The 20926-nt window shown below is 33.9% G+C and overlaps 1 protein-coding gene across 1 annotated transcript in view; it reads right to left on the bottom strand.

The window, feature by feature from the left end:
* The window catches only part of LRP1B (LDL receptor related protein 1B), a 1901444-nt gene that overhangs the window by 671182 nt on the left and 1209336 nt on the right, over positions 1 to 20926 (bottom strand). The window contains exon 21 of the mRNA XM_047772014.1: positions 19405 to 19587. Within this exon, the coding sequence (XP_047627970.1) occupies positions 19405 to 19587 (183 nt within the window). The remainder of the gene's footprint in view (positions 1 to 19404; positions 19588 to 20926) is intronic.

Below are 20926 nucleotides of genomic sequence, written 5' to 3'. Positions count from 1 at the left end.
TGCACAAATAAGTTCAATAACCAGGTAAACCGAACTGAAATTGTCTTTATTCTTTTTTTTCCTATTTTTTGTGGTGGCACCTGCAGCATATGGAAGTTCTTAAGCCAAGGATCGAATCCCAGGCTCAGCTGTGAACTATGCCACAGCTATGGAAATGCCAAATCCTTAACCCACTGCACCAGACTGGGGGTTGAACTCAAGCCACCACAGAGAAAACATCAGATCCTTAATTTACTGTGCCATGGCAGGAACTCCCTACGAATTCTTTTTTAAAGAGACATAATATGCTAAAAAGTAGTATTAGGTATTTATTATCACATTGAGTTCATAATATTTTCTGATTTATTAATAAAGATGTTTTCAACTTAACTCTTGTATGTGTGAAGTTCAGGACTCTGTGGGATTGTAGTTTTGTCCTTTGAGCTAAGAGAATAGGAATGGCCAAGTAACAATAGCAGTGACAATAAATAGAAATACCAAAAATCAGCATGTTGGTATCATGGCAGCTACTATCATCACTTAAACACACATGCACATGCATGCACACACATACATACGCCCTCTCTCATACACACACTCAGGATATTGTAAGGACTGTCTTGATTTGTGTAATCTTAAAATATACAGCTTAGCCAGAGTTCCCATCGTGGCTCAGTGGTTAACGAATCCGACTAGGAACCATGAGGTTGCGGGTTCGGTCCCTGCCCTTGCTCAGTGGGTTAACAATCTGGCGTTGCCGTGAGCTGTGGTGTAGGTTGCAGACACGGCTTGGATCCCGCGTTGCTGTGGCTCTGGCACAGGCCGGTGGCTACAGCTTCGATTCGACCACTAGCCTGGGAACCTCCATATGCTGCGGGAGCGGCCCAAGAAATGGCCAATATATATATATATATCTTAGTTTAAATGTCAGTACAAAGTCAACAGGTATAGGAAAACTTAGAGTTTCTAGGAGTTCCTAGAAAATGTGCTGATTTCGTCAAATATATTTATATGTTTGCTTCCAGAGTTTCTCTTCTGTCTGTCAAACTATTTTGGCTATTTCTTAAAAAACTGATTTATTAATCAGTAAACTATTTGACTTGCTTTTATCTTAACGAAATATAACACGTCATTAACGGGACAATTTCTGTTCAGGGATAAGACTGGCAAAAAATATAAAGAGTATGGGTAAGAAGATAAGCTAATCTTTAAAAAAATCCAAATGATTTACTCAATAATGTGATTTTTTTTATATTGGTTTATTGAAATGCAACCTTCCTTTTAATTTTTACACTCCTAAACTTTAATACCATGTATGTGTTTATTTCTCTAACAATGTTTGGCTTCAATTCAATCCAGCAAATATTTATTGAGTACTTTGTGCCTGTCAAGCTACTGAACACTGCAGAAAAACAGGAAAGACAGATTCCTGATCTTGTGGAGCAATAAGTCTTGTAGTGACAAATATTCTATAAAAAAAGGATAAGATAAAAGCCATATAACCATCATAGAGTGCTATGGAATTTCAAGGAGCTAGAAAATACGTATGATTGAAAGGCTGAGGAAAAGCTTTACTAAGATGTTATTTGGAAAAGAGTTTTGAAGGGTGGCAGTGACTATTAGATATTAGCACAAGAAAGAAAGCATTTCATATAAACAGCTGACTTATGTGTAGTCTTAACATTCAAATATATACACTCTGCCACAGAGAAAAAGCAAGCAAAAGAAAAAGAGAGCGAGAACAATTGAATAATATGGTGATTACTCTTGCTACTCAATGAGGATATGGCAGGCATAGATGGTGAAAGTAAATTGACTCTTCCTTAAATTTGTCTCTCTTCCATTTCTGAATCCACTGTAAAATATATTTTATTTATTCTTTGTTTTGTGCTAAATATTATTTTCTTAATGATATAGTTGTATGTACAAATTTTCATCAGAACTGTATACACAGAACCTTGTATTCTGAGTTTCATGGACGATTTTCAGGGATAAGTTTGAACATATGCAGTTTTAACATTACCTGTTGAATACAATGCACATATAAGATGCAACTCCTGAGGAGTTCCCATTGTGGAACAGTGGAAACGAACCTGACTAGGATCCATGAGGACACAGGTTCAATCCCTGGTCTCACTCAGTGGGTTAAGGATCTGGCATTGCTGTGAGCTGTGGTATAGTTCGCAGAAACAGGTCGGATTTGGTGTTGCTATGGCTGTGGTGTAGTCCAGCAGATACAGCTCAGATTTGACCCTTAGCCTGGGAATCTCCATATGCTGCAAGAGTGGCCCTAAAAACAAAGCAAAGCAAAAAAAAAAAAAAAAAAAAAGCAAATCTTATGTAAATGCAAAGGCAGAAAAAGGGTGGGTCTTCCTCCAGAAGTAAGAATAAGGCAGTTTGGGGCTACAGTTCATGAAGAATGTTGATTGCTAATTCAAGGAATATTTCTTAATCTTATAGACAATGGAGAATCATTGAAAGACTGAGAAATTATGGGTTCAGGCTCCAAATTAAGAAGAAAGAGGAAGCTAAAGATGTGTGTAGAATAGACTGAAAATAATTGTCAGGGATAAAAACAGTAGACCCCACAAAGTTCTGAGTGAGAAATAATACAGGCTTATATTTAAGCTATAATATGTAATTGGAAAGAACAAGAATGGGTGATATTAGAGAAATTATAGAGGTAGCATTAGTAAGACCTGGAAAATTATTACAAGCTAGAAATGTCAAAAGGCAGGTTCTGCTTTAAATCCAAATGCTCAGGAGATTGAAGATGTTTCTAAAAGAAATTGAGAAATGAGGAAAAATATCTGGCTTTGGATAGAAAGCAGAATGTTGAGCAGAGCATTTGGAAAACCTGGTTTTAAAGCATAGGTTAAATATCAGTGATAGAAATTTGGGAGGCATTTACCTGGAGGTGATGGTTGAAACTGGGAACAGAAGAGATCACAATGGATATCTTGCAGAAAAATGAGAAGGAACAAAAAAAGTAATTAAGAGAAAAATTCATGCAATGTCTGAGATGGATTATGTGTTTGAGATATTTTTAAATTAAATATAAGTGTAGACAAAGGGAAAAGGACAAGAGAAAGTGAAATAAAAATAGAAACTTAAATGTTGAGAGCAGAAAATTGAATATGAGATTCCATAAGAAAAAGTTTCAGGAAGAGGATATGTGTTAGAGAGAAAGGTCAAGTATTACAGAGAAAGACACTGTGTGGTATTACTTGTAGAAGGTATTGTTCATTAAGCTCACACTGTGTTCTGGGTACTTTTTGTACATTCTATTGATTATTATTATTATCCTCTATTTTACAGATGAGAAAATTAAACCTTGGAGAGGTCTGGTAATTGAGGTGAACTCATACAGTTATTGAATGGCAGAGCAAGACTCAAGACTAAGAAGAGGATGGACTGAGAAGTCATTCCTGGTGACCATGGAAACAGCAACTTTCATAACAAACATAGGGGTAGGCTGTTAGCAAAAGGTGAAGGAATGAATGGGAGAAAAGACATCCAGGTACACTCACTACATGAGATGATTTAATGAAGAGAAGAGGAAGAGAGGAAAAGCTAATAAAATCACAGGTTATTGTGCTAGGTATATTTATAAAGAGAAGAAAAAATAGTGTGAAGGAAGAAACTGAAGACATAAGTAACTAAGGTCCCACAAGATGTAGGAGGTCACAGGATCAATAGCTAAAGAAAAGCCATTCTGGGCAAAATGGAAAGTAGTTCCTATTTTAGATACAGGAAGGAAGGGGGAAAAGAGTAAGTATACAGTAAAGCATTTAAAACTGCCACCAAGAGGGATCAAAAGAGTAACATACAAGGATTTTAAAAAGCAATACGGAAATAATTTTTATTAGTTTTAGAGCACAGAAACAATTAAGAGCTCATCATGTTATTTCATCTGAAATAAATAAAAGTATTCCAAGAATACTTTTACAAGAAGGAAAAAAAAATGCTGCATTTAGAAATTCTTCATATACTATCCACCTTACAATTCCAACAAAATCACTATTCCATTGTAGGATATTTTTGGTTCTAATTATCCAGATCGATTTGTAACAGTGATTAAATTTACCACTTCATTTTTTATTTACTGATACAACAGTAGGGAAAGGAGAAAAAAAACAACCACCTCAACATGGAAAAGAATAACATTGCCATTCACACAACACTAAAGTGATTTTCATTACATTAGAGGATCAGAACAGAGGATGAGGTTTAGGAAGCCACTGTCAGAGTTAAATCCCATTGTGTGTAAGTTAGTTCTGTTACATTCTTTTGCTAAGCACCACTTTATCCTTAACACTTTACCCTGAGCTGGGATGAGACTTGAACAGGTATGTTGCTTCTTCCAATGGAATCTAGAGTTATGGGTCAGCACCAATCTACCACCACTCCTGGAAACACAGTCACACAGTCAATCATAAGGGGAGATTATATAAGTATGACACCTTCTCGCATTTTTCCCTAGCCACACTTCCCCCCATTCAAACACAAATATTGACAACAGTTTCTTGTAAATCCTTCTAGAAATATTTTTATTATAGAAAATAATATACTTTTATTTATTTTCTTTTTATTTAAACAAATCACATACTTTGCCTACTATTATGTTCATTACCTTTTTACTCAACACTTAATCAGAGGGAAACACCCATGTCAGTGCATTATAGTGATTCCTATTCATTAAAGTTGTTGCAATGTATTCTACCATATGGGTATGCCATGTTTCTACCTATTGCCCTTTTCTGGCCTATTTAGGTTGTTTGCAGCATTTAGCTATTAAAAACAATTTAGTTGCAAACAGAATGTGAAAAGATGCTCCACACCATATGTCTTTAGGGAAATGCAAACTAAAACAACGAGATACTACTATATATCTATTAGAATGAAGAAAATCCACAACACTGATATATCCAAATACTGACAAGGATATTGAGAAACAATAATTCCTCGTTCATTTCTGGTGGGAATGCAAAATTATACAGCCACTTGGAAGACAGTATGGCAATTTCTTAGAAAACCAAACATACTTTTACCATATGATCAAACAATCACATTCCTTGTTATGTACCCATAAGGGCTGAAAACTTATGTCCAAACAAAAACCTATACGCAGATGTTTAGAGCAGCTTATTCATAACTACCGAAACTTAAAGCAACCAAGACGTCTTTCAGTTGGTTGAATGAATAAGCTGTTGTACAACTAGACAATTAAATATTATTCAACGCTAAGAAGAAATGAGCTAACAAGCCATGAAAAAACATGGAGGAAACCTAAATGCATGTTACTAAGTAAAAGAAGCTAATCTGAAAAGGCTACATATTATATGATTCCAGCTATTTGACATTGTGGCAAAGACAAATCTATGGAGACAGTAAAAAAGATCAGTGGTTCCCAGGGGTTGAAGGGAGTGAGGGATGAATAGGTAGAGCACAGAAGGTTTTTAGGGCATTGAAACTATTCTGTATGATGCTATGGTAGCACATTTGTCAAAATTCATAGTTTGTACATCAAGAGTGAACCCCAATGTGAATTGTGGACTCTGGATGATAGTGAGGTGTCCATGGAGGAATGTAGGGTCATTGATTGTAGCAAATGTTCCACTCTGTTGTAGGATGTTGATAGTGAAGGAGGCACTGTATATAGGGTGGCAGGGTGTATACAGGATATCTCTGTTTTTTTTTTTTTAACTTACTTTTTCTTTGAATTTAAAACTGCTTTAAAACAAAATCCACTTGAGAAAAAAAGCTTTCACAGAAATTTTATTGTGTAGAACATGCTATTTCATTCAATTATAATTATTTAAATATATGTATTATGATTTATTTATCAATCCATATTTCCAACTGTAGTTTTAGTTTTCAAATGCATGGATTTCTAATCTTTTTGATGCTAATTTATAATTTGATTACTTTGAATGGAGAATGCTTTATGTGAATTGTCTATTATTTGACAATTTTAGGACTTTTTTGGAACCTAACATATGGTCATATTTTAAAAAATATGAGTTTGCTATGCATGTAAGGGTTTCAATAAATCTCTTAGCTTAAGGTTATTAAACACATTATTCAAATCCTAAAAAAATTTAAATGAATTATCTTTGTAAATATCACTCCTCATATATATATTTTTGTATGAAAAATTCTTCAAGGTGGAATTATGGGTGAAAGTGGATTCATATCTTCAACTGTGATACATTTTACCAAAGGAACTACCATTGAAGTTCAAAAGGTTGGATTCATATATTCTCAGTATCATGGGGTATTATTGATTTTGTTAATAACCATCAATCTGCTACTGAAAAAAAAAGCATTTCCCACCATAGATTTTACTTTCTTTCATGAGTGAGGTTGATTGTCTTTTTATATGTTTAATAGCATTCGCTGCTTCTTTTTCTGTGAATTTTGCCAACTTTTATATGGGTTATTGTCTTTTAAAAAATGAAATTGAGGAGCTAATTATTCATAATCCGTGTTGCAAATATTTCTGCCAGTTTATTCTGTTAACTCTCTTTTTCAGTTTTGGACCATTCTTGCTTTTAAAGAGAGTAAAATATTTTTAACAGTGAATTAGTCCTTTAATGCATTACTGGATTTGGTCATGTTTTATCTAGAATGATGGTAATAATAGTCATCAGAGACACATTCTGTAATTTTTGTGTGTACGGGAGGCACTCATTTTGGGGGTTGGAAAATGAACATTACATTACTTAAAAGAATGGCAAATATTTTATTCCCTTCAAATGGGCTAGAGGAGATGAGAGGGGATTGTAACAATGTTCCTTAAATATCTGGTAGAATTTTTCATCTTGACTTGAAGCATGTGGTGGAATAGTGACAAGAGATATATACTGGTCATTTTTTAAAATTTTTATAAAATATATTTCCTATTTTTTCCTTTCTAAAGTTAACTTTGGTTTGTTCTGTTATTTTCTAAGTTCTTGAGTTCAATGTTGCATCAGTCGGAAAAAGCTAGGCTGCAGTAACAAACTCTAAAATCCAGTGGTCTAATTCAGTAAAAGTTAGTTGCTCGTGACCATATATACATGTGAAAGTAAAGTAACTTTCCTCCTTGTATGTGTGCCCGCTGGATATGTAATTTAAAGGGTCAGTCGGCAGGAAAGAAAACAAAACAAAAAGAGTTCTCCCTATAGCTTAACTGCCTTAGCTTGGAAGTGATATAATCCCTTCTGCTCATAGCCCTTTAGCCAGAATTAGTCGTTTCACCCTTCATCTAACTGCAAGAGAGTTGAGAAATACAGTAAGTCATAAGGAAAACTAGTGAATACTTTCTTTCATATGTCTTGCTAAACAAATTATTAAAAATGTCTTCAGAAATAAACTCAAGACAGCTATGGTCAATTAATCTTCAACAAAGGAGGCAAGGATATAAAATTGGGAAAAAAGTCTTTTCAGCAAGTAGTAATGAGAAAATTGGACAGCTGCATGTAAATCAACGAAACTAAAACACATCCTCACACCACACACAAAAATAAACTCAAAATGGCTTAAAGACTAAAACATAAGACATGACACCATAAAACTCCTAGAAGAGAACATATTTTTTGACATCAAACATACAAATGTTTTCTTAAGTCAGTCACCCAAGACAATAGAAATAAAAGCAAAAATAAACCAATGGGTCCTAATCAAACTTACAAGCTTTTGCACAGCAAAGGAACCCATAAAAAAAAAAAAGACCACCTATGGAATGGGAGAAAATATTTTCAAACAATGCAACCAACAAAGGCTAGGTCTAAAAAATATGCAAACATCTCATACAACTCTACAACAACAAAAAAAACCCCAAACCATGCAATTGAAAAAAGGGCAGAAGATCTAAACAGACATTTCTCCAAAGAAATACATACAGATGGCCAGTAGGCTCATGAAAAAATGCTCAACATACAAATTTTTAGAGAAATGCAAATCAAAACTACAATGAGTTGCTACCTCACACAAGTCAGAATGGCCATTATCAATAAATCTACAAATAACAAACGCTGGAGAGGGTATATAGAAAAGGAACCCTTCTATACTATTGGTGGGAATGTAAATTGGTACAACCACTATGAAAAACAGTATGAAGGTTCCTCAGAAAACTGAATATAGGATCTATCAATCCTACTCCTGGAAAAATATCTGTAAAAAACTACACTTTAAAAAGATACATTCACCTGTATGTTCATTGCAGCACTATTCACAATAGTCAGACATGGAAAAAAACATAAATGTCCATTGACAGAGGAATGGATTAAGAATATGTGTTACATATATACAATGGAATACTACTCAGCCTTAAAAAGAATGACATAATGCCATTTACAGCAACATGACTGCAACCAGAACATATACTAAGTGAAGTAAGAAAAAGACAAATGCTATATGACATTATTTATAGGTGGAATCTAAAATATGGCACAAAATAACCTATCTATGAAACAGAAACAAACTCACATACATAGAAAACAGACTTGTGGTTTCCAAGGGTTGGGGAGGGAGTGGTATGGACCAGGAGTCTGTGGTTGGTAGATGCAAAACTATCACATTTTGAATACATAAGCAATGAGATATAGCACAGCGAACTATAACCAGTCTCTTAGGGTGGACCATGATGAAAGATAATATAAGAAAAGGAATATATATGTGTGTGTGTGTGTGTGTGTGTGTGTGTGTGTGTGTGTGTATACCATATATATCTATCTATGACTGGGTCACTTTGCTGTCCTGTAGAAATTGATACAACATGATAAAACAACTAGACTTTAATAAGAATATGTAAAAAATTTCTTAATGTAAATACAAGTGTCTCAAAAGTCTTAGAATAGGTTTAAACTTTAGTAATTTTAGAAATATAAATATGACAAGCATAAAAATCATTTGAAAGTTTATTTAAACTTCCTATAATTTAGCAACTTGAGTTTTAACCATATGTAATTTTATATATTTTGAATATAACATTTTAAATATATTTTCGGCTCATACTCTGATTAAAGAACTACTGTAATTAAACTACTGGAAACAAACAAAATTTTATTATTCAGGATTCATAAAACTAAATATATGTTAAAAATAACTGAAGTTTCTAATGTTGTCTTTTGCAATTTTATAGCATTTATACTTCTGAAATTGTTAAAACTTAAAAATACATTGAGTTTTGGGATACTCTGCATATAAACTTAAAAAGTTAACAATTTACTCCCTTGGACAGGGTTTTACTTATGTTCCATATGTTCTGATAAGTACATATCTTTTTTTTTTGTCTTTTTTTTGCCTTTTCTAGGGCTGCTCCCATGGCATTTGGAGGTTCCCAGGCTAGGGGTCGAATCGGAGCTGTAGCCACCGGCCTATGCCACAGCCACAGCAATGCAGGATCCAAGCCGTGTCTGTGACCTACACCACAGCTCAGGCAACGCCAGATCCTTAACCCACTGAGTAAGGCCAGGGATCGAACCCACAACCTCATGGTTCCTAGTCGGATTCATTAACCACTGAGCAAAAACTGGAACTCCAAGTATGTATCTTTATTTTGTAAAAGTTCTATCAGTTTAATTTGATTACCTCTAAAGTTAAGGTAAAGACCATTTTATTTTATTATTTAATTTCCAAGCAGAAGAGTAGTTTTCATAATTCTAGGTTTATTATATGATGATAAGAGAATTAGATTATTTCTACTTCTTGGAATTTATTGAAGTTGTTTAGGACAACAGTGCTCATTTTAAAAATATTCCATGAGCCTTGTAAAAGAAGGTTTATTTTCTTGCTTTCTGGGAACAGAATTGAATTTTCACTAATTTAAGATAAATATTAATTCCTCAGTCTTCTACATTCTGGCTTATTTTTCCTCCATTTAACTTTTCATGGACTAAAATAAGTGAATAAAATTTATTGCTTCTAGTACAGCCTTCACATTTTGGTTTCTGTAATTTTTACTGTGTGTTATTTAATACAAGATATTCAAGACTGCAAAAATCTTTATTGAAAATTGCCTTTTTTTAAACTATTAAATATGCTTTCTAAGTCTCATTAATGTTTTATTCTGGTCCCTAAACTTATCTCTGTCATTCTGTCACTAAATCCTACTTACTTATTGCTCTGTTAATTTTCTTAGTGAGGCTTTAGTGGAAAAATGCCTTGCACTTTTTATGTCTATGGTATCTGGAATAATATTCTAGCTAGGTATAGAATGTTAGCCTGAGTGTCTTCCCCTTCACTTCCTATACCTTTTTGTCTTGTGCATTTCTCAGATAATCTGATTTTATCCCTGGGAGTTTCAGTATCTGATGTTTACAATTTGACATATAGTTTTGGGTTAACACTGTTATTTCTACTCAGAAGTCTGAATATACTTCTTTGTGAGGAATCAAGTTCTTCAGTTCAGGGAAACCTAGGATATTTTTATTTTGTGTTTGTTTACTACTAGTATCTATATTCTCTCATGGAATTTCTTAGAGTATCCATGGTAGCTTTTCAACCATATATATTGACTGCCTTTTCTTGTTTTATTTGCTTTTTCTCTGTGAGGTTTTCTGAGTAAACCATATATTATTATTTTTCAACTCACCTTCTCTGTGTCCAGTCTAGAGTTTATTTAAAATACCGTGTGGATATATTTCCTTCTCAAATCTAAATATGTTTCATTCTCCACCTTTTCCTGTTATAATTATTCTGATCATATCTGTATTTATATATCATATCTATCTATAATATATATAAATCCACATATGTTCTTTTTCATTTTAGGGGTATTATTTTCTATTTTTTTCCTTTGAGGGTCTCAAACATATTTTTTAACCTTTTTTTAAGACTTGTTTTTCATTTTCATTTACTTGATTAAATTCATCTTACAGTGATTGGATTTTGATAGCTGGTTTCATTAGAGAGTTTACTCATGTATTTTAGAGTTTTAGTTTGCAGTCTTATCTTGGATAGCAGTTTCCTTTCTGAGTTTATAGGTTTATTCATTACATGTAAATACACTGCTGTTTCCACTTCGGCCCAACCCACTACTGCTAGCACTCTTGGTTAAGAAATACATCTTATATTTGGTTTGGGGGAGAGGGGGGTTCTATAATAGTAAAAACATATTATGTTTTTACTAGATTCAGTCTTTAAGCCAGTCAGAGACTGGGTTTAATGCCTATGTCCTCTCTTTGCTCTAGGCAAACAACTTCATCAAGTAACCATCCTAGACAGTACCTAGAAGCAACTTCTGTTTGCTTTATTATCCTTTCAAAAATAAAGGAATCATATTCTACTTTTTGGTTTCTAATCAACTTCATGTGGGACAGCTTTATTTCCCATTAAATCTAAGATTTGAATACTTGTGCATCTCCAAATTGAACCCAATCAGACATTCAGCTTCTTCCCAGATCACCATTTGTTATTCTGTTATTTTATTTTAGTTTTTTTTTTATTTTAGTTCATCAGACATATATTGGTTGTTAATAGAGTTATATCTCTCTCATTTTATCCTGCTGCATTTTATTATCACCTCTATGTGCTTTTAGCAGTAGAGAGAGGATTTAAAGTGTGTACTTAGAATTTCACCTTCATCTAAATTTGTTCATACACTTTCTTAATGGCATTAGAATACTTCATTGTATGAATGCACTGTAATCATTAAGTAGTTCCCTTATTGATGGAGAATGTGTTTAGTTTTTTTGCCATTAAAACAAAATGTTGCATTGAAAATATTTGTGTATATATTCTTATGCACTCCTGCTATTCTTTACATGAATTTCTAGAAGTGGGAAGGCTGAGTCAAATTTGTATTTTTACTAACAGCTTGAGGGCTTATTTCCCCTATAATCTTGCCATCAATATATGTAAAAAGTTTATTTTTCAATTCTGAAGAATGTAAAAGAGTTTTTTCCCATGAAATAAAGACTTGAAATTTCCTCCCCTTATTCCCTAATGATAATATACACTTGATCTTCAATGTGTGGTAATGGGCACAGTTGAAAGTACAACATTTGACTCCTTCAAAACTTAACTACTAATAAGCCTATTGTTGATTCAAAGTCTTAGCATATATTTTGCACTATATACTGCATTTTTACCATAAAGCTGGGCAAGGGAAAATGTTATTAAGGAAAATAATAAGGAAGAGAAAATACATTTATGGTACTATGCTTTATCGATACATAAGTTTACATTTTCTGTTCACAAGATGAATTTTCTGTCAGAGCCTACGCCAATATTGTCTTACATGATAAAAATACCATAGAAACTATATGTGTTACTAATAATGGACATCAAAAATTAAAAAATAATGTGAATAAGATTCATATTTATTTACAGGTGACAATTCATGCATTGATAATGAAGAAGCAGGAATATGATTGCTTTATGATAGCCTAGTATAATTGATATGATTGCTTGATAGTAGGCTGATAGACAAATTGTCAAAATATTTTATGATATTTGGTATTATAGTTATATTCAGATTACAAAACTAAAAGCATTGTTACTTTTTTTAAGAAACACTTAGCTGTGATGATAGGCTGATACACATTTCCTACAATTATGAGAGACAGAGGTATGCTGTATGGTAGTTCTTTGAAAGTGAAGTTACAAAACAGTAAGAAGACTAACACATTACTAATTTTATATTTTAAATATGACTCACCTCATGGCTATGTTAGGACAGGCTATCCACTTCATACCAGTCTTGTAATTGATGTTCCACATGATGAATATTTAGGTGATAATGACAACGACAACAAAACATCTTATACCATTCTTGCCTTAGAGTTATTAGATTTTTATAGAGACATTTGCACATACACAGCAGATAATTTATTAAGAATAGGACATGATGATAATTTACGCTGTATTAAGTGGAAGTAGACCACCATAAAGGTCTTCAAACTTGTCATCTTCATGTTGAGTAGCTAAGGAAGAGGAGGAAAATGAGGGGTTGGTTTTGCTGTCCTTGGCAGATGTGGTAAAGAAGGCAGGAGAGGCAGACACACCTTGGTGTAACTTTATAGAAATACACTGTAATTTCTGGCTTCTTTGCTCTTTCAGTTCTTAAAAAATATTTCTGTATAGTACAAATTCTTCTTACTCCATTTGATTTAGTTTTAGTGTCTGCATTGCAGAAGGGCCCATGTCATAAAAGAAGTTAAAATCAACTTGAATAATTGTAACCATTCTGCCAAATTGTCTAATGTTAATTTGTTTTCTGGCACTGCCTCTTCTAAAATTTCTTCTTAATCTTCTGGCACTAGTTCAGAAGCATTCATCTCCATTAAGTTCTATTTTGTTAATTCTTCTGCTGTGGTGTCTATTAGTTCTTGCATTTCTCCAAGATCCATATTTTTAAACTCTTCATTCCCCTACACCCCACTTTTTCTGCCATATCTACAATCTCTTTCCTTATTTGTCTCTGTTTTAAATTCTGCGAAGTCATGTATGGCATCTGGACACAGTTTCTCCAGTTTATTGTTTTGGGTTTGATGGCTTTCTCAGCTTTTTCTCTAACAATAATGGCATCTTCAATGGAGTAATCCATCTAGACCTTCATGATATTCTCTTGATTGGGGCTTTCTTCACAGCAGTGACAATCCTTTGTCTAGCGTACCATGTGTAAGTGAAACTTAGAAGTCCTTATGACCCCCGATCTAGATGATGAATTAGAGACATGTTGTTTGGGGGCAAGTAAACTACTTTTACACCTTCACTACTGAACTCATGGGGTTCTGGATGGCCAGGGGACATTGTCCAATATCAAAAGAACTTTAAAAGGCAGACCCTTACTTGCAAGGTACTTTCTGAGTTCAGAGAAAAAATATTAATGAAATCAATCCAGGAAAAGAGTTCTCATTGTCCAGGCCTCCTTGTTCTAAAACCAGAAGATTTGCAGCCAACAATTATCTTTTCCCTTCAAGGCTCAGGGGTTAGCCTCTTTCTAGATAAGGGTGCTCCTGATCATAGGTCTGACTGCATTTGCACAAACCAGTAAAGTTAGCCTGTCCCTTCCTGATTTAAATTCTGGCACTTGCATTTCTTCTTTCCTAATAAAAGTCCTCTGTGGAATTTCCCCCCCAGAATATGGTACTTTTGTCTGCATTAAAAACCTTTCATTCAGATTTCCTTTCTCCTCAGTGATTTTCTTAATGCCATCTGGAATTCATCTGCTGCCTCTATGTTGGCAAAAGTTGCTTCTCCTGTTATCTTGACATTTTTAAAACCATATCACTTTCTAAAATTATAAACCATCAGAGTTCCCATTGTGGCTCAGTGGTAAAGAACTTGACTAGTATCCATGAGGGCACGGGTTTGATCCCTGGCCTCACTCAATGGGTTAAGTATCCAGTGTTATGGCAAGATGTGGTGTAGATTGCAGATGTGGCTTGGATTCTGCATTGCTGTGGCTATGGCTGTGGCTGGCAGGCAGTCTGATTCAACCCCTAGCCTGGGAACTTCCATATGCCATACCTGCAGCCCTAAAAAACAAACAAACAAAACAAAACAAAAATTAAAAATAAGTAAATAAATAAAAATTTCAAACCATCCTTTGCTGGCATTAAATTCTCCAGTTTAGAACTTTCTGTTTCCTTTTGCTTGAAATTGTTGTATGGCCTCACTTTTTCTCAAATAATATTAGTCTTTAGGTATCCCTTTCTTATAGCAATGCTGCAGTCACATAAAAGCTGCATTTACAGTACAGGATAAAAAGGTATCTCACAAATGCAAAGTTTTTGCACCTGCACCTGCTGGCATAGCTACATGAATTTCTTTTTGATTTTTTACAGCGGTCCTTATGCTGGATTCATTATCTTGAAGTAGTGGGTAACCACAGCTGCAGACCTCAATCTATAGTAGATATTAAGCAATTCATCTTTTTCTTGTAATACTATGACTTTTCTCTGCTTCATGGAAATACTTCCAGCATCACTAGTGGCACTTCACATGGGCTCTATGGTGTTATTCAGAGTTTATGGTATTGCACTAAACACAATGAAAAACATGCAAGAACCACAGGAGATCACTTTTTATTGTGATATGCCATTTACCAGAGAGACAAACTGCTCACTCAGAGTTGACTAGTGTCACATGGTATTTTCAGCAGATACTTGCGACATGTGAGCTCACCACAATAGCAACAGGAGGTGATTGCAAAATTATTATAGTACTACAGTAAATACTACAGTCAATTTTATACAGTTACAGTTTAATACTGCATCAGTAAATTTGTTTATATTTCTGTTGACTGCAAATGATACCATGTATATTACATTAAATATTTGTGTAAGTTTTGATAAATTTTAACTTTCTGTAATAGATTTGTATAGATTTTAAAGTAGTAATTGATAAAATGGACTAGTATCTAATATATGTTGTGCATTTATGACATACCTATTTCTTAATTTTTTCAATGTTTCTAGGTTATGTGGTTCTTCTGTGAGTTTTCTCAAATTTTGCAGCAAATTTCCAAAAAAGTTTCCAATATATTTATTTTTTAAAAAATATGAATATAAGTGGATATAGGACAAACCCTGGTTGTTCAAGGGTCAATTCTTTTTTTTTTTTTTGTCTTTTTGTCTTTTTGCCATTTCTTGGGCCGCTCCCGCAGCATATGGAGGTTCCCAGCTTAGGGGTCTAATTGGAGCTGTAGCTGCCAGACTGCGCCAGAGCCACAGCACCGCAGGATCGGAGCCGCGTCTGCAACCTACACCATAGCTCACGGGATCGTCAACCCACTGAGCAATGGCAAGGATCGAACCCGCAACCTCATGGTTCCTAGTCGGATTTGTCAACCACTGCGCCACGATGGGAACTCCGTCAAGGGTCAATTCTAACTGCAATTTGTTTGTCTGGGATTGAGAGCCTAAATGTGGGAGAATGTAGTTCTTGGTCAAAGATAGATCCTTTGAGATTAAAACTCTGAAATAATAATGGTTGTATTACACTTTAACTTAATTTAGTTCTCATTCTCTTCTTTACTGGAATAAAGAAATTTTAATTTTATACTAACAGATTATAATTTATATATAAAAGAAGAGCCATTGTAACTACCAAATATAAATTGATTGCCTTAAAAATTTTTAAATGTTCAAGCTAGCATTTAGAATTTTTTCAAAAATAAATATGAACTCTGAATTTAATATCTTAAGTGGTTTTAAGGTCTTTTGGCTTGTAAAACTGAGAATTTAATTAAACAAAAATATTAAAAAGATTATAGATGCGTACATATTTTTAATCCAATGCTTATATTGTGGTTTGCTTTAATATCTGCAATGTTCATAAATATTCATACATTAATTATGAATTATTACTCCTCAAGCAGTTTGATACATTTTGGTTTACTATAGTTAAGCTGCTGATTAAGTTAGAAGCAGATCAATAGTTAAATTCCTACTTTCACATTCCCCCTTTATTTATGTACTTATTATTTTTTTATGGCTGCATCCATAGTGTACAGAAGTTCCCCAGCCAGGGACTGAATCAGAGCCACAGCTGCAACCAATCATGCAGCTGCAGCAATGCCAGATCCTTTAACCCATTGCACTGGGCCAGGAATCAAACCTGTACCTCTGCAGCAACGCAAGCCATTGCAGTCGGGTTCTTAACCCACTGTACCACAGCAGGAATTCCTACTTATTTGTTTATTCATTTATTCATTTATTATGAGAACACTTAAGTTCCACACTCTCAGTAACTTTCAGTTCTACAGTACAGTACTATTAACTACAGTCACCATGTCAACACATTTCCCTTTTACAATGCAATGAATTTAATTGCAGTTCTGCTTTTAATAGTAAATGTTGATTTATGAGATGACTGTTTTTTTAACAACATTATTGTGTGGATAGCTCAAATCCCAAATCACCATATGTAAAAATGTCTCTCAGAATCCAGTTCTCCAAAGGTACTCAGTGCTTGGGATCAAAATACACTACCCCCCAAACTGCCACTTTAGCATTAAGGATTATTTTGAGCTGAAGCATTTGAGATTCAACAGATGCAGAAAGAAGCCTTCATATAGCATTCTCTACTGACTAAAAGTATAAACTTTTGAGAAATAAGAACTGACATAAAACTCTTTCCCAGGGAAGTTTTAAGGCCATGAAAATGATAGAAAGTCAGCACAAAGAGGAATCTACACAAATTTTATTAATTGGCTTTTATCTCTCATTAGTCTTCCCTTATGTTCACCTTTCCACAAGTTGCCATCCCTATAAGCTCCAGGTCCTTTTCCCTTGTCTTTGCTTCCTCTCTGTGAGTAGAGGAAAAGATTTTGCCCTCTCTACCAGCCATCCTCATAATTCAGATTTATTTTTTGAGTCATAGTAAAAAAAAAAAAGCTGTTTCATAAAAGTTCATTGTAAAATATCAATAAACTCATATCAGATAAATCAAATCACTTGAAATTTTCTATTAACCCTGTTATTTGTTATTTCTATATTTTAGGTCACAGTGTAAACCAGTTTTTACTAACATATAACTTTTGGAAATTATTATGAAGAAATTTATAATTACTTGTTTATATGGAAATTTCACCCTGGTTTTATGTTTTTTCACCTCCAAGATTTTGCTAAATCGTGTTAGCATATTAAGTTAGTTTTAGCTCAGGAGTATTCAAGTAAATTTATGTTTTGTTTTTCTATAGCCTTTCAGTTTCTTATTCATATACCTATTAAAGACTGTTATTTGATATATTACATCATTAGCCCAATAAAGCAAATGCCAGAAGCAACATGAGAAAAAATATGCATTTTATATACTTAAGATAACATTAGCCTAAGTCAAATAATTGGTTCTTTGGCACCAAATTTAGCCTTCTAAATAAAAACTTGCTTATTAAGTTAATAATTCATTCATTTAACAAGTCATTATTAATTTTCAATTAATATAAAATGTTCCAAAAAGATAATTTCTAAACTCAAAGTCACATTCTTCTAACCAATAACCCCCAAACTAAGAATCTTTGTGAAATAATTGAAAGGAGTCACCTGACTGTTAAAAATGTTGTTGGAAAGATAATCATTTGAAAATATAACCCCCTCACCAGGAGTAGAACTCCGGAGTATTTATTTATCTATGCCCATGTTAGCTTACAGTTATTTCTTAATTCTCTTATTTGAATGCTTAATTGTAACCAACAGGTGTGTTTAAGAAACACAATTCCAGAGTTCCCGTCGTGGCACAGTGGTTAACGAATCCAACTAGGAACCATGAGGTTGTGGGTTCAATCCCCGCCCTTGCTCAGTGGGTTAATGATCCAGTGTTGCCTGAGTTGTGGTGTAGGTTGCAGACGTGGCAGCTTGGATCCCATGTTGCTGTGGCTCTGGCGTAGGCTGGCAGCTACAGCTCCGATTTAACCCCTATCCTGGGAACCTCCATATGCCATGGGAGAGGCCCAAGAAATGGCAAAAAAAAAAGACAAAAAAAAAAAAGAAACGCAATTCCTTTTTATATCTTTAAACACCTGTGGACCATGTGGTTTCTACAGTGTTTGCTTACCCACAGCTGCAATACTTTTTGGTTGAAATACTTAATAAGGGGCAAAATGAATCACTAAGAACTCATGATTAAGCAATTCAGAAACAATTTCTCATAAAAAAGAAATCCCAGAGCTGATTCCAGAATATATCCTAAAATCTACAGAAAGTGCTTTCCATGGGTTATTTGGATAATGATACCAATCATTTCACAAATTACACTATAGTATTTAATTCTCTGAACTCATGATCCAGTCTAGAGAAAAGAGATAAATGTTAGCTTATCATGTAAGGTAGCACTGTATGTAGAAAAACAAAATGGAAAAGTCATAATAATAGTAATAATAAAAAGTCATAATAATACAAAAACTTCATGAAAAAATAAAAGCCTCAGTGACTTTCACAACAAATCAAAGGTTTGAATGACAGTCATCACTTTCATGCTAATGAGTTCTAGCAATTGCACAGTAAAACTTAGGAAATTTGTTGAAAATAAACATACATAATTCTGATTTTCCCTTTAGCCATCTTCATTAAATTTTATGGTGAGATTTTTATCTATGAAAATTGGAATGCTGTATGTGGGTGTAGCACACATGTCTCTCTCTGGACTGTGAAATTCCAGACTCTGAATCCAGATTGCCTGGTTTCAAATCCCAATTCTCCCATGCCAGCTCTGTGAGTCAACAAATTAAAATTCTTTTGACTTTTTTTGACTTGAAGCAAGTTAAAAACTTCTCTGCACTTCTCCTTGTGAATTTGGATGTTGAACTGAGTTGATACAGAGAACATTTTTAGACCTGTGCAAAGTCTAAGGATTGTCACATATGGAATGTGAACAAATCTACTAGAAACACATGATACTTTTTATAAAGGTAAGAAATGGACTGAGAATGGCCCAAAGGTATCCTACAGCAGGGAAGCCTGAGATAGAACTTGAACCTGATGTTCTGCTTACCTGTACTCCGACAGGAAAATTTGGTTTTGTGATCACACAATCGTAAGGTACCACTGCAGCCTTTTTCATCACTACCATCTTCACAATCTTTTTCCCCATCACAGCGCCACAGATCAGGAATGCAATTTCCATCAGGGTGACACTGAAATTCATTCTCATTACAACCAGCAGGAGAACGAATCTCTTAAATTGAAATGAAGGAGAGAAGCAGAGGGGGGTAAGACAAGAGAGAAATTATGATTTTGTTTCATAACACTTCCTTCAATTTTTTCTTTCTTTAGGCATTGTGATACTAGACAGGCTATGCCTTTACTTGGATTGTTTAATAGCTGCAATACCCTTGAGCATATTCACATACATTTTAGAAATGTTAATAATTAGAGAAAATATATTTTGCTTCTCACAGAATTCCTGAAAGAGTCATGTATATTAGGAAAAAGAGAAAAAAACAATAAGGTAATATGTGACTGTTCTGCTATGATTTCAATTACTACCTTAACAATGGTATCTTTGAAGGGATTTTCTCTATAGTACATAAAAGAGATTTTTACATTCTACTCTAAATGTTTAGACTTTGCTTTTTCTTTTGACATTTCTTTACATAATTTCTTTCACACTCATAACAGGTAAATAACCAACTAATAATAAGTACACTCTAACAAAATTTTTGAAGAATAATGTTCAAAATTTTGAAAGATAAAACCCTCAGATAATTTAAAAAAATTATTCTGGACATAAGAGTTCAATTCTAGAATCAGAACAGATACATAAGAATGTAATGAGACATTATGGGTTCAAATTCAGTTTATGAATTAATAATTCATATTGTGCCCAGATAACACTTTCTCAAAACCTAAAGCAAAAAATGTAGGGTAAATTTTGTAGGTAAGCCTACACAAGAATAAGGAAATATAACTGTTGATGATACACATGCGTTTACAGTATAGCAATTAAGAAATATGACTGTAATCAGCATTATGTTAAATTTTTACTAATATCTATTATGAGATATATTTACCAGAATCTCAAATACTGTTGTAAAATAAAGATCTTAGTATATATTTTTCTAGACTAAAGTTTTAATGTAACAAATTTTTTGTGTATCTCATGTAGCTATAACCAGCAATTATTTTACATTATATCTATCACAGCAATTATTGTACATCATTATGATAGATGTGAGACGAGTTAAGTTGAGTTACACATTACTTAATGAGCTGATTTGGTCCAAATTGTAAAAACATCAATAAACAGGAACCTCAGTTAAGAAGACTTGAGAGACCAGAAGAGAGAGCTGACATGCCCTAGAAACTATGGCAGAGCCCATGACAGGGAATAAAGACTCTTCTTCTTTCCTCATAAGGACTCAGCCAATGAAAAGCCAGGGACTCAGTTCACCATAGCCCTCCCAACTTCCTTCTCTTCTTCATAAAATCATTCTTTTTTTCCTTGCTGTAAGGAAACTTGCATACACTTGCCATAATTACAGACCCTGAATTACAGTTCTCAGCTGATCCCAAAT

The sequence above is a fragment of the Phacochoerus africanus genome, chromosome 3, assembly GCF_016906955.1.
Source record: "Phacochoerus africanus isolate WHEZ1 chromosome 3, ROS_Pafr_v1, whole genome shotgun sequence".
Taxonomy (NCBI): domain Eukaryota; kingdom Metazoa; phylum Chordata; class Mammalia; order Artiodactyla; family Suidae; genus Phacochoerus; species Phacochoerus africanus.
The sequence above is the reverse complement of the archived record's forward strand: the minus strand, read 5'-3'. Positions and strand labels throughout refer to the sequence as shown.